Source organism: Micropterus dolomieu, linkage group LG23, assembly GCF_021292245.1.
Source record: "Micropterus dolomieu isolate WLL.071019.BEF.003 ecotype Adirondacks linkage group LG23, ASM2129224v1, whole genome shotgun sequence".
Classification (NCBI taxonomy): Eukaryota; Metazoa; Chordata; class Actinopteri; order Centrarchiformes; family Centrarchidae; genus Micropterus; species Micropterus dolomieu.
The window spans coordinates 11,682,053-11,695,343 of record NC_060172.1 but is presented as its reverse complement, the minus strand read 5'-3'; the positions used below and the strand labels follow the sequence as shown (position 1 = coordinate 11,695,343).

Sequence of the window (13,291 nt, the reverse complement as noted above, 5' to 3'; positions counted from 1 at the left end):
CCCATACAATTTACTGTTGTATATAGATTTACTCAAGATGTTTTCAGGGATTAAAACTAAAATAACATCACTGAAATCCCCCAAAATGGAGCCAAACTTGACTTGATATGTCAGAATACTAATTTGACACTGGCATGATTTTGTACAGACACCTCTAATGATATATGTATTTATTCTCCGACTCACACTCTGTTTGCAGTCAGTCTTGCTCTTCAAGTAGACAAATCTCCCTTCAGTTGAATTCGCCCCCCACCTCGCATGCAGCCTGTGTGAGGGGGCCAGCCTATCCATCATCAGCTCTCTCCTTCTGGTAATCTCTCTGGGCGTCTTCGGTCAGCAAATACATAAATCAATTATGGTTTTAAGCTTTATGCCATGATTTACCCAACTGATCCCTCCTGGATTACAGCGGAGCTTAAAACGTGTCGGTCGGCGCTAAAGCTCAGAGTCGCCTTGACATTCATTGCACTCCTGCCACGACGCTCACCAAGCAGCCATGTCAGATGCGACAAGTGTGGATCTGAAGGCATTTTGAATAGGCTGGCAGGCAGATAGGCTGCTTTGTGATAACTAAATGACGTTAATCTTTGGTAATAGCATTTTTATGTTTTTTGTATTCTAACCCATGTCAAGTAAATTTGTCAATGGTCCAGGGTCTAAACTGAGCTTGTTTAGATCATCCTCATATTGCAACCAAAATTAGAACTAAAGTGCCTAACTTCACAATGCCAAATTAGATGTTTTCTAATCAAATAATGAATTACTAATACAGTGCTAAGATGCCAGTAAGTAACATGTTAGTTGCTTAGTAGCATTACATAGAAGGATATGTACTGCCTCTGAAATATTGCACTCAAATATTTCTGACTGTTGCAATAAAAATTTTTAAATAATTTAGATATTCTGAAATAATTTCATACTATGACATTAAAAACTGACTGACATGTTCAATAAATAAGTTTACATGTAGTCACTGTCCTTCCCTCTTGTTTGTATGTATCTTACTAAAAACAAACAAACTGGTACCTAATTACAACTTATAATCCTTCTTTTAAGGACAGAACTCTCCGAAGTCTATATTTTTGCAAACTAGGGACCCTCGTTGTGTTATGTTTTAATAAAATTTAATTTACTGCAAGTTATTTTATGTTTAGGCTAAATTAGTTTGATTTTCATCACAGTTCCCCCTACTTTAATGTAAACATGTACTAATTGAGTCCACACAGTTGTTTGTTTCACATCTTTAAAAAGTGACCGAAAGGTGACAGATCTTAAAAAGCTATGACTGCATCGTAATATATGATTTCAAAAGGGTCACTTGAATTATTGTACCAATTCTTATTTGTTCATCTCAAAACTATTATGTTTTGGATATTGTTTGACTACTTCATGTCAAGTTTATCTTCTTTTTAGCAAATCAACAGTAGCATAACGTCCATTTGTAAGTTTAAATTGGAAGTTATAATGGCTATTTAATTTTATTTTTCATTTATTTCTTGGCAAGACCTTCCTAGCATGTGAGCAGCTAGCTAGCACTAATCAAGAATTCACTTGTTGAGAAAACATGGTTCCTTGGGCTCTGAAGAGGTGGATTAAAAAGGTAACATGGTGCTGATCTGGCCTCAGTTTCCTACCTGAGAGCTCCTTTGTGACAGGTGACGGTGGAGAGAATGGGGGGTAATTTTTATGACCAGCTTCTTAGCGTGCTGGTATCACTCCATTGGGGCCCCTTGCCAATCTCTGGCAAACCATTCAAGTGGCAACAAAGAGGCTAATTAGAAGCTCTCTCGCTGGAAGCCCGCAGAGGGCTCTGGTTTGATACTTCCCAGGGAGGCTATGGGGCCTCTGAGGTGGCGGTGGCAGCTTTTTCACACACACATACACACACTCACATTTGTGAGCACACTTGGGTTGGCCCTTTGGCTCCAGCACATTTGCTCATTGTGGCCATCCTCCCTACGGTCTGCCAGAGCAATAGAATCAGAGAGGGGGAACCGACACATCTTCTTTCATGTGGCGGGGACCCAGAGAGGGGATGTTAATGGGATATCGATGGGATTAGAACCCAGAGCGTTCAGGACCAGGAGAACAGAGGCAGAGCTCTATGAACTAGAACTAAAACCCACTCAGCTTTAAGGCCAGATAATTCTAATTCTATTGACCTTTTCTTTTTTAATGGAAAAGTTGACAATGATGCATGCACCTTAATACAGTAAAAAAGTCTGCAAGGAGAAGATGGTCTGCTAAGTCTAATAAAAGGTTAAAAAAAAAAAAATTGCTATTAAAGCATTCTCCCTGCTGAAATTCACTCACAGAGAAACAGTGGCGCAACCTCTTCCCCTGCAACACTCACAGCAGCTTCTGGGAGTAGAGATAGACATCAGGAAGTTAAGGCCGATAACGCATTTGCATGTCACCTGATAACTGGCTGTAATTGTAGTCCCCTTGAGCCCCCCACCACACACCATCACAGCAAAATACAACAAAACAAAAAAATCCCCACATGTTCAGACACACACAAGGCCAACTTCCAGTACAGTATGTTATCCTTATCCCTCCCTCCAGACCACAAGGCCCCCACAGGGACAAAAGATAGGGGCCTCAGTGTGTTCGTTTCATTGCAGACCCTGCCAGACCGCATCAGCAAAGGCCACGTCTGCCGAGCGCTGTTAGCCACACAGAGGCAGCTGGTGGCACCTAGTCAAGCTGCTAACTTTTATTGCACAAGCACCTCCCTCCGCTCTTATCTTATGGAGGGAGGCGATCTAATCAGCCTGCTGATTAGATCGCCTCCCTCCATTGCCATAGCCACTGTCTAGATATTAGACCGCCCCCCCTTTCTCTTGGTGTTGCCCTTTTGTTTTTCCTCCCTCCCTCCCATTCCAAAAAGGCATCTCAATTCCTTCTAAAAAAGAAGCTTCACCAGATGTAAGATGATGACTGGCCACCTGACGACATTGCAAGACTGCATAACAATAAAATGCTTGATTTGTACTAAGGGGTGTGTGTGTGTATGTGTATGTGTGTTCATTCCACATGATGTAGCCCCGTGTGTTAAGTCTTTAATCGATACATCTCCCTATCCTGACAGTGAGGACAGAGCCCAGATCTGAGATCAGAGCGATGGCGGTGTAAATCTTTACGGTTCAACCAGAGCCTTTTAAAGCCTGTCTATAATTGGGCCTCAGCCAGCAGCTGCCTCGGCTGCAGCTATCACCGTGGGCCCGGTCAAAGCGCCAGTTCCTCAGGGGCATAAACAAACACTGCACCTCCAATAAGGGCAAAAAAGCACCTGTGTGAGGATAAAAAGAGAGACGATGTGGCAGACAGACTTGAATAAGCCCTCTGCTGTTGTCTGTGGTTGAGGTATTTCTTGGAGAGGTGTTTTCGTTGAGTGAGGCTTTTTGTGCTATTGGATTATTACACCAACATGTACTGTACCTCTGAGTACAAGCCGGGGAGACTTAGCTCACTGAGTGATTTCAAATAGAGGGTAATCCACTGCCATGTAATGGATGCTTTGTTACCAGGCTTCTTTCAGGAAGCAGGAAAATGCTAGTCCAGTTTTACAGGTTAGGATCATAAGTGTGATGCTGCTTTAGTTTTAGTTTGATTTATTTTATTTCAGAAAGGTAATGTACTGTATATTCAGAGAGCAAGACTTCTGTGAACATCTGGCTACCTACTTCAAAACACACACTATTATCCATAATTTTTCCAAACTGCTAGCACAGTCCTATTTCGGTTTTACAAAAAACAACTTGTGGCTAGTTGAGCAGGAGAAACAACCCAAGATTCCTGATATAGGTGGACGCTGACAGCAGGAAGTGGAAAGCGGTGGACGCACCTGTTATTCTACTATATTGGTTGTCTATGTACATGGAGGTGCTGCACACACGCACGTCCTAGAAATCAAAATGTGACCTCTCGACAACATGTGCAGTCTATGTAGTCATACATTTTGGTCAATGTGCACAGATGTCTGATGGAATTAAAGTTACAAAGACCTTAGTGGACCTTTATGGCTACTCAGATAAGGAGAGAACACATTTGCCTTAACATTGCTTGCCATCTCTGGGCCTTCCACTTAGCTAGGCAGGGGTCAGTGCTATACATGACAACAGTGAGGGTAAATGGAAAATGAGTAGAGATGGCAAAGTTGCTGTTAGTTGATCATAAAAGTTGCTATCATATGGCCTGTGTTACTTCTGGTGAATGTTTCACAGACATCAGTGCTGTTTGATGATAGTAGCAGCTATGGGTGCAGCAGTGGTTGTTCGAATGAAACCCTAACAATGTTTTCAAATCACAAGAAGCCCAATGAAATGTCCATTGATTTCCTCCTGAGCCCAACAGAAAACTCCAATGTGCAGAGGTTGGTGTCTGGGTCTGGTTGGACCTCAAACCAGCACAGCTCATCGTGAAACTTTGATAAACCTTTCAATCAAGCTAACTCGCAATAAAACTTCATCTGAGAGGAAGCGATATTAGATCATGGTTTGCCTTTCCAACTGATAAATTAGTATTTTTTTAATGAAATCTTATTTTTTTCTTACTTTTTTTGCCAACATCGACCAACCTTTTGTTTAACCCTCCTACTCAGTCACTCGTGGCACAAATGTATAGTAAGAAAGCATTGGTTAATAGTTGATAGTGACCAAAGCACACAAGCATCAGTGTGTAGGAAAACTTATATGCTTCCCACTGTCCTCACCTCAACGTGCAGGGTATATGTGTGCGTGCATACATCGTTATCACCTGCAACAAACGCTATAGGCAGCTATCTGTGCTTAATCTGCTCTTGGTTTACTGAGGAGTGCCAAAGGTTATCTGTCCCATTCTGATATGCACAGATAAGGACCTTTGGCACACTGTTTAAACACCTGGGGCCGGGGTATTAGAGCCCCTCAGTACCCCTTTGCCACAAAAGGAGAGGAAATGGAAGAGTGAGCACTGGCTGCTACTGCTGCTAAGGGGAGTGTGTAAGTAATGAACACGAGTGTGTGCGTGTGCAAAGGTTAATGCAGGGGTGATTATTTCCATCACTTCCACCCCGTACCCCAATACTTCCATCAATAATAAAACTAATGTAAGCAAAACAGAGAGGAGAGGAAGAAATTAATTGACTTGTCTCACTCGTGCAACCCCTCTTCCCCTTCAAAAAAAAAAAAAACCTAGGCTGTATTATGAAAAGAGACTTAAAGCATTGATGATTATCAGTTATGTTTAATGGGTATATGCTAGAAATGCTCTCTTTAAAACAGGCTCTTTTTTCACTTATGTGATGTACATTACAGCGAGGGTCAGTCATTTGCATGAGAATGGACGATTAAGTGAAAGAGATAAACCCAAGGCTAGTTCCCGTGAATTGGATGCTGTGTTTGGAATACCAAGCAGTGGAGGTTTTTTTCTTCTTTCCCCTGCCACTGTAGAATTAGCACCCTGCATCATGCATTTTTTCCCCCAATAATCATTCAGGCCCTTCCTGTGTTGATTATTTTCTCAGTGCAAGGGTTACTAAAATATTGCTGTAATCCTGTCTCCCTGAAGCAGTAACACTCACCCTGGGCTTCCTTAAAGAAATAAATCTAGAGCTTGTCAGTGGTGGGGTGAGGTGGAGTAGACTGCTGAAAACTTGTTCTGGTCAGATTGGAAATGCTTAGATTCAGACAACAGATCCTCTATGGCATCCATAAAGGCCCTTCATTTAGCTTCATTTAGCTTTAGGAGGGAACTTCAAGATAGTATATCACTTGAAATGTTTATATAGTAGTGCCAAATCCTGTATTTCATTACTGATACCAGAACAATACATCTTTGATACCTTAGTTTAAAGAAGCCAAAGTTTACTAATACTACATGTTGTCTAAAAATAAGTAGCCATACAATAACATAACCTCAATAAAGTAGTCTAAAATTAGCAACATTTTGATTTTATTGAGGAGCTAAAATAAGTAAAAGTTAAAATCTGACCAGATGTTCACTGACAGTTTTAGGTACTTTATGGTAGATTTTGATCTGTATGAAAATGTCTTGGAGGTTTTGATACCAAGCCCTGCTTCAAGGTAACATCTCTTGTGCTCAAACATCTTCTCAGCATATATTTATGTATCCCATAGGTGACTCCTCACACACCACTTGTGAAGCCTATGTATTTAGTCTGAGTGGGGTGCTTTTTATGATATAATCCAGAGTACCGAGGAATGAGGAGCAGAGACTAAATTTATACAGGAAGACGCACATACACACACAAACACACACACAGACACACACACACACCTCTCACACCAATGACCTGTGCCACATCTGGAAACAATTACACTCATGTTTGACTTGACCTGCCTGCACCAAGTGAACTCTGCCAACTTTTTTGTGTGTTTGTTGCAGAGGCAGCGGTGACCCTGACATAGTGGCTGTGGGGAAATGATGTATAATTAGTCAGAGGGAACACGACTCCGCTAGTCTGAAATAAAACATCTTGTATTCACATCAAAAGAATCAGCCAGCCTGACAGGCTGTACACAGAAAAAAGCATGGACTTGATATGCTATGAAATGACCCACATTGGAATTTATGAGGACACAAGGAGCGTCTGAATTATCAAACATCTCAGAGTAGCACAGCAGACCTTTCATGTGCGGATGGCAAAGCAGACAGCGGATGATGCAATGTTTGATTTCTACACTTCAGGAGGCTGTCAGGACAGCACGTACAATATTAAACAGTGTCGTGTCGGTGTATCAACCAGTCTAAATTAACCCATTAGTATGCTATGGGGCAAAGCGGGAAGATCAATGCATGAAACGGTTTGGAAATCTCCTTTGATACAAGATTTCCCAGCTTGAGCGAATTGATGAAATTCCTCTTGAAACACAGGCAACCATTTCACACGCCAGACTTTTCTCAAGACAGAGACTAGTGTAGCCTGTCCTTTAACACAGCGAGACAACATTACGGCATCTCACACAGAAGCTATAGCGCATTTTAAAACTGTTGTTAAAGACTGCTTAGCTAAAAATGTTCATTAGCAGATCAAAATTTGCCGTTTGGTTGAAACACATAGTGTCAGTCTATACAGAAATTTACCTTTTCTTTAATGAATAATCAACACTCATAATGAAGGCCACACAAATGTGTTAACTTTTAGAAGAAACTCCCAACACCACAAAACTACAAAATTAACTGACTTCACCACTTGTGTAAAAGTGAGTAAAAACACTTCACAATAACATAGCGTGAGGCTGCAAACAAGGATAATTATCTTTGGGGTAGAACCCATACTGTAATATTCTGTATATTCTAAAGACAACATTGATACAGATTTAGAAACTGAGGAGCTTGGATGGAATCAGCCCAGCTCTTAGCCACGCACACCGAGATACTGGCTCAACATGAGGGGGCGGGTGATGGGGTTCAAATCCTCAAGTGAACTTTAACCACTGTGCATTCCTATTGATTTCAGCAAACATTACAGGGTGAGAAGGTGGCCTTTAAGTAAGAAAAGGCCTCCAGTCACAGAAACACTGACAGTGCAAAATCCACAAAGAAGTGATGTAAGTACATTCCACGGGGTGCTTGTACTCTGACTGGGCTGATCTAATTTTAATAGATGCAGAAACACAATATATACAATGACATGACATGACATATACTATGATACAAAATGCAGCCTTGAAAAAGTCTACAGGTGAGTTTCAGTATTTTGAGTGAAGTTTCCGGACCGAATTTATATACAGTAATTGAAATACTACCATTACCCTGTCCTAGAACTAGCACCTTGTCTCAGAGCCCAGGTTCAGCACTCATTTCCTGGGCTGACCATCTACTCCAATTATCAAGCTAATAAGGGCCCCCCTTGAACAGTTATTGGAAAGAGGAGGTGAGTCTGGTCCAGGATGAGGGTGAACCACTTTGGTAAGTGTGTGTGATAGCTGCCGCCCACATTTTGTAAGGTGTGACTAATGGTCTTAGACAATGTTTCGACAGCACTAAGTTCGGCAGTCACCTCAGCAGGCTTGGCAGTTATTGAAGGAGTGGATCTCTGGGCCTGAGCCACAAAGGACTAAGGTTTGTGTCTATCAAAGGACGACACTTACTCATATATTATAGATGTGTGGATGGGTTATTTTGTTAGTTGTCTTAATCACTGACACAAAAAATGAATAGTATTAGCTTAAGAAAGCCATCAGATAATAACAAATATTTTCCTCTGCTCTCTAGCTACCAAGCCTTTAAAAGATGTACTGTATATTTGTTTGTATTCCTAAGCCAAAAACAGATTTACACTGATATGTATTATTAGTAAGGTGTTATGTTGTAAGGTGGTAAATTCTGAGGCTAAATGACTTTCTGCTGCACGCAATGCAAACTGTCTAAGAAAATAAACCATAAAAAATGTGATGCATTGAAATAAACAAGAAAACTGCTGCTCTGAAAAGCTGAAGAAGACCATACATTTCTAACATTTAGCAAGCAGTTCCTCAAAATAAAACTTGGCTTACCTGTGCTGCTCCACAGCTTCGTTATCTGGTAGTTCTGCACCACAAACATTGCAACGTTCATGCTGGTTCCTGCCATCTGGTTTCATGCCCACTGCCAGCTCCCCGAGCTTGCTGAAGAATTCTCTCTGGATGAAGCTCTGAGGCAGGAGTCCCCCATAGGCACTGAAGTCCATAGACATAGCCAGGGCTGGGGATATGGGGAGAGCGGAGGCCATGGATGCTGGCATTGACATGATGGCATCTGATTTATGATTGACAGGTAGGGAGTACAGTGAGGCCAGATGCTTGTCCGTCATTCCGGCCATTGCTTCCAGCCCCATCTGGCTGACTTCAGCTTGTTGGTCACCCATGCTTTCATCGCGGACGTAATGTAGTTCGCGCGCACTGGTGATTACACTGCTCCTGGTTGGTGTTCCTGGACCATCTCGGTTCCTATCCTCCCCACTTCGCTCTCCATTGCTGGAGGCACTGGACTCCATGTTGGGAGGGCTCTCATGGCCATTGCCACCCATGTCCACTTGCATCATTTCAGTCTTGATCTCAGTCATCAGGTGGTGTGAGTTGCCATGGACAAGTTGTTCACCCCCAAAGCTCTGCTGGAGCAGAGACTGGCCGATGCTCATCAGGCTGTCCACAGCAGCTTTGGTGGGACTCAGGGTGGAGACTCCAAAGGAGGTGGAGACAGAGGGACTCTGGTCCAACATGCCAGCCATGATGGAGACTTGCTGGGTACCTGACTGATAGGGACTCTCCATGGAATGCTTTTTGGAGTTCTTGGCTCCATTGTGACCTTTGCGCTCATCATCCTCCTCCGTGCTCCCGTCATTAACATTGACCTCCACATCATTTTCATCTGAGGACTGGATGGTTTCCAGGATCTTGAGGCATTGCTCTTCCAAGTATTCAATCTCCAGGATCTCTGCTGCATACAGAAGGTCATCTAAGTCCTCAACCTTGGCCTGGAGAGTGGCAGTGTAAGCATATTCCAAAATCTGCTGAAAAGTCTTTGGTGAAAGAAAGTCCAGGGTGTAATGCTGGCTGCTGCGGTGGAAGAGGATCTCAAACATTTTGCTTGTGCAGGCTAGCACAGTCCGGTGTGCGTGGAACTCCTGGCTGTCTACCATGATGACTACGTCACACAGAGTCCCGGCCAGACGCATCTGGTTGGCCTTCTGCAGCAGGGCAGTGGGGTGGTTGGGGTTCTGGAGCTGGATCATACCCATTTTAGTTAAATCCATTATTTCGATGCAATCCACGAGGCCGACTCATGAGGCTTGCCTTTCCCGCTCAGCAGTGTTTTTAGCTATCTTTGTAAACAAGATGAAACCTGGACGGCAAAACAGAATGAACAAAAAAATCAGTTCTGTCAATTCTAATGCAACAGCAAAACTGTTGTGCAAAAGAAATCCACTGGTCAAATCCAACAAATGCAATTCTGTTTAATTTGAACATTTAATGAATTAATGTTATTTTTGAAATAATGAAATTCAAAAAATGCATACAAATTAAATTAAGATTCCTCAACTGTCATCGTTAACAAAACACATTCATTACATTTTGAAAATAAAATTAATTAATGTAATTAATTTGCCACTTAATTTATTTAAAGTATACCACATTTTATTTTGTAAATGGCAAGTGTGACATCAGTGGAGTTTCAAATTGCAAATATCATGCAGGGATGGTAAACACTGTGCAGAGGCATTGTTCTTAAAATCAGCGGAGAGTATTGACTGTAGATTTCTGAAGGGAGACCATTTGTGAGCCGTCCAACAGGCTCACCCTGCATACCAATCAGTCCAACATATGTTATGTTAAAAAGATGTCTTCATTCAGTTATCTGATGGGGATGTACACACAGTTAAACAAGTGTGAATTGTGGTTTTTCACTGCTGCTTGGCTCACAAAGACCGTCAGCAGCCTTTCTGAAATTAAATAGCATCTTACTCAGTATTCCCATCACAGACGAGAGCAGAGAGCAGCGGCCAGAAATGGATGGAAAGGAAAGCAGGACAAGGAAAAAGCAACGCTGCAGCACTAAACAGCCCTCTCTGCTCTTAGTCACTAATGTCAAATATCCAAATGAATGATTATCTATGTGACTGCTGTTAACTCGATTATCCAAGTTAGCAGGGCAACATGTTGCGCCACCTCATAACTACAGTATACATCACCCATAGACTAAAATAATGAGAAGCTTAAATTAAATAGTATCAACACTATATGTCCTTGTTAACATGATTATTTAACTCATTATTATGACCTACAATACTCTCTTCATTACTACAATTAAAGAAGCCTGATACTATATATACACTCACAATGAGTGATGAACCATGGATGATGCCTAATTTTTACCCACTCAATCTATTCAACATATGACGTTTATAAAGACAGCTTATTTAGTTGTGTTCATCAATTTACAGCATTTTCATTTCATTTTTCAAAAACTTGATTTTCCCTTTTAGATTATTCAATTTCATTTTCAAAGAGCTTAACATGCATCTCAAAAATGAGGAATAAAAAAAGAGAAGTTAGTGAGGACTTATTTTCTTTCCTCCCTGCCTGAGAAGACACACACACACACGGAAAAGGGAATTATCATCAGCCTTCCAGCTAGATGAAGACTTTAAAAAAAGACAATATCAATAATTCCCAGATATCTAAGTTCACTTCAAAAAGCTACGATCACACACGCCTAAATCTGAATATACTGCTGCAGGTAAAGAATGCTGGCAGCTATTGTTTGCGGTGAGGATCATGAAAAATAAATAGCCTTGCCGGCTTTTGGGACACTGCACAGTTTGTTTTTTCGGCACATGATAAAATCGACTGTTAGGTAGTGATGAAACCACAGGTACTCATCTAAGATCAGCCTCTCAGTCAACAGAGGTCATGCCTAAAACCCGACATTATCTTTATTACAGGTAAGCTATGCCAATAGCTGCGATTTATGGCCCCGTAAACGAGCAATGCTTGATGCGCTCTGTGGGCTATCCACCAAGCTGTGTCTTCACTGGGACACAATGTAAAGTTGCTGTTTGGAGACTTTATCGCGTATGTTAGCTATCTATTAAAAAAGGACAAGGCTACGTGCGTCTAGACAGCATTAATATTGGCCAGCCGCACCAGACAAATTATACAGCGCGTTATGCATTATGCAAAACATCACGCACTACATTAAGTACATTAAGCTAGGGGAGATTTTCCCGCTGGACGACAGTACCGCTGACAATAACCACATTAGGCCGACTTCACAGAAAGGCAGCATAATCAATCTGATCACGAGTTGTCTGCCATAGCGCGCCTTGGCGACCCAGCCACAACAAGAATAAAACGCGTTGAATATTCCATACCACGAGCCACACAGACAGACACAAATGTGGAGAAAGCAAAACGGTACTGCGTCTCTACGGGGGCAATAAGAGACATTGAGCGTGCTAAAAAGTATACACGAGACAGACAGCTGCCAGAATCTCTCGCCGATTCAAACCAGCTCTCCTCTGACCAACATACAGGTGGACTTTGTTTGAGGCAAGATGAAATACTCAAATACTGGCTCTTTACAGTTAACGAGGAGGAGGTGTGATCTAGAGAGAGATGCCCAAAGGATAAATAGAAAAGAGTGAAAGGGGAAAGAGCGAGATCAGACAGTCTCGATAACAAATCAATTTGTTGTTGCATGTTACCAGTTCCCCACCTCGCAGTATGCTGCGCGTGTTACTGCAAGCCGATTATTGGTAGCCAATCAAAAATCTGGTTGCCTGTCAATCAATTGTTGTCTGACTGTACAGTGACTGGATTTTGGCTTGTTTCGTGATTAAAGACCAGTATCCCCAGTCCTCATCATGATGTCATCACGGCTAAATAAACCACACTGGTGCGCCTAGATACACAAGGACGGACATGAGTGTCGCTGTCTAAAAATTAAATAATTTCTTTTAAAACGAGCAAACGCGATTTCTCCGGTAAAGTCACATGGAGCGGGCGTCATATGTTGTCTGGCTCCCGGTGAAACAGCCAGACCTCACGTCCTCTGGCTGCGATCTCCAGCATACTAAACCAGACCGAGAGGGTGGGGGGTTACGTCAACCTTAACATCTCTACAATAGACTATCGTGCGTTAATGCAAACTTCAACACCTTGCAGCGCAATCAGGAACACACTTGTTTTCATCCAGCACTCCGGTGCGCAGATCCAACTTGCGTGCCAAAGTCGCGTTTACTGGTAACTTCAGAATGAGGTTGAACGGGGACAAGCAGAACGATCCCCAGCGTTATACATGCATCAAAATATCCACATGGTCAATGAAAGTACACAGAGAAAACAGTGGTAGACACATGCAGAGTAGCGTGTCTGGCACTTGTCGCCGGGAAACTGCAGCTGCGTTTAGCCCGGATTGGTACTCACCTAAGTTGCACGTTTTGATTCCGTATAGTATAGGGGGAGTGGGGCTACAGCATAGTAAGGCAGTTCGCAGTACCCGCTCTCTCAACACGCACTAACTCCTTTCTTCTCTCCGCTTAGCAAATCAACACGGCGCTGACGTCAACGCAGCCAGTCAGCCAGACAAGCAGCAGGCAGGCGGGCAGCCGGCGCTGCGCTCCAGCCCATACAAACACTAAGAAAGTGAGACACCTAGGGGGCTGTCTCGTGTCAAACGGCTGTGTTACAGTAGCCTATGGCAGTGAAAGGTGAGCGACACTGCCCTCCCTCCAGCTGTTTGAATGCACATAAAGGCTACAGTGGTTTTCAAACTCCAGTCAAGGACAGACAGACAGAAAGTCAAG

General features: G+C 42.5%; 1 protein-coding gene across 4 annotated transcripts in view; it reads right to left on the bottom strand.

The window, feature by feature from the left end:
* zbtb16a (zinc finger and BTB domain containing 16a) overlaps nt 1-13,079 on the bottom strand; it is a 140,138-nt gene extending 127,059 nt beyond the window's left edge. The window contains exons 1-2 of one of the 4 annotated variants that reach the window (XM_046039266.1): nt 12,912-13,079; nt 8,502-9,828 (exon numbers count right to left, since the gene is read on the bottom strand). In XM_046039266.1, the coding sequence (XP_045895222.1) occupies nt 8,502-9,739 (1,238 nt within the window). In that variant the 5' untranslated portion in view covers nt 9,740-9,828; nt 12,912-13,079. Of the gene's footprint in view, nt 1-8,501; nt 9,829-12,201; nt 12,328-12,643; nt 12,716-12,911 lie in introns of those variants that run through there. The other 3 variants (XM_046039263.1, XM_046039265.1, XM_046039264.1) reach the window with 3 other exon arrangements.
* Nucleotides 13,080-13,291: the final 212 nt, after the last annotated feature.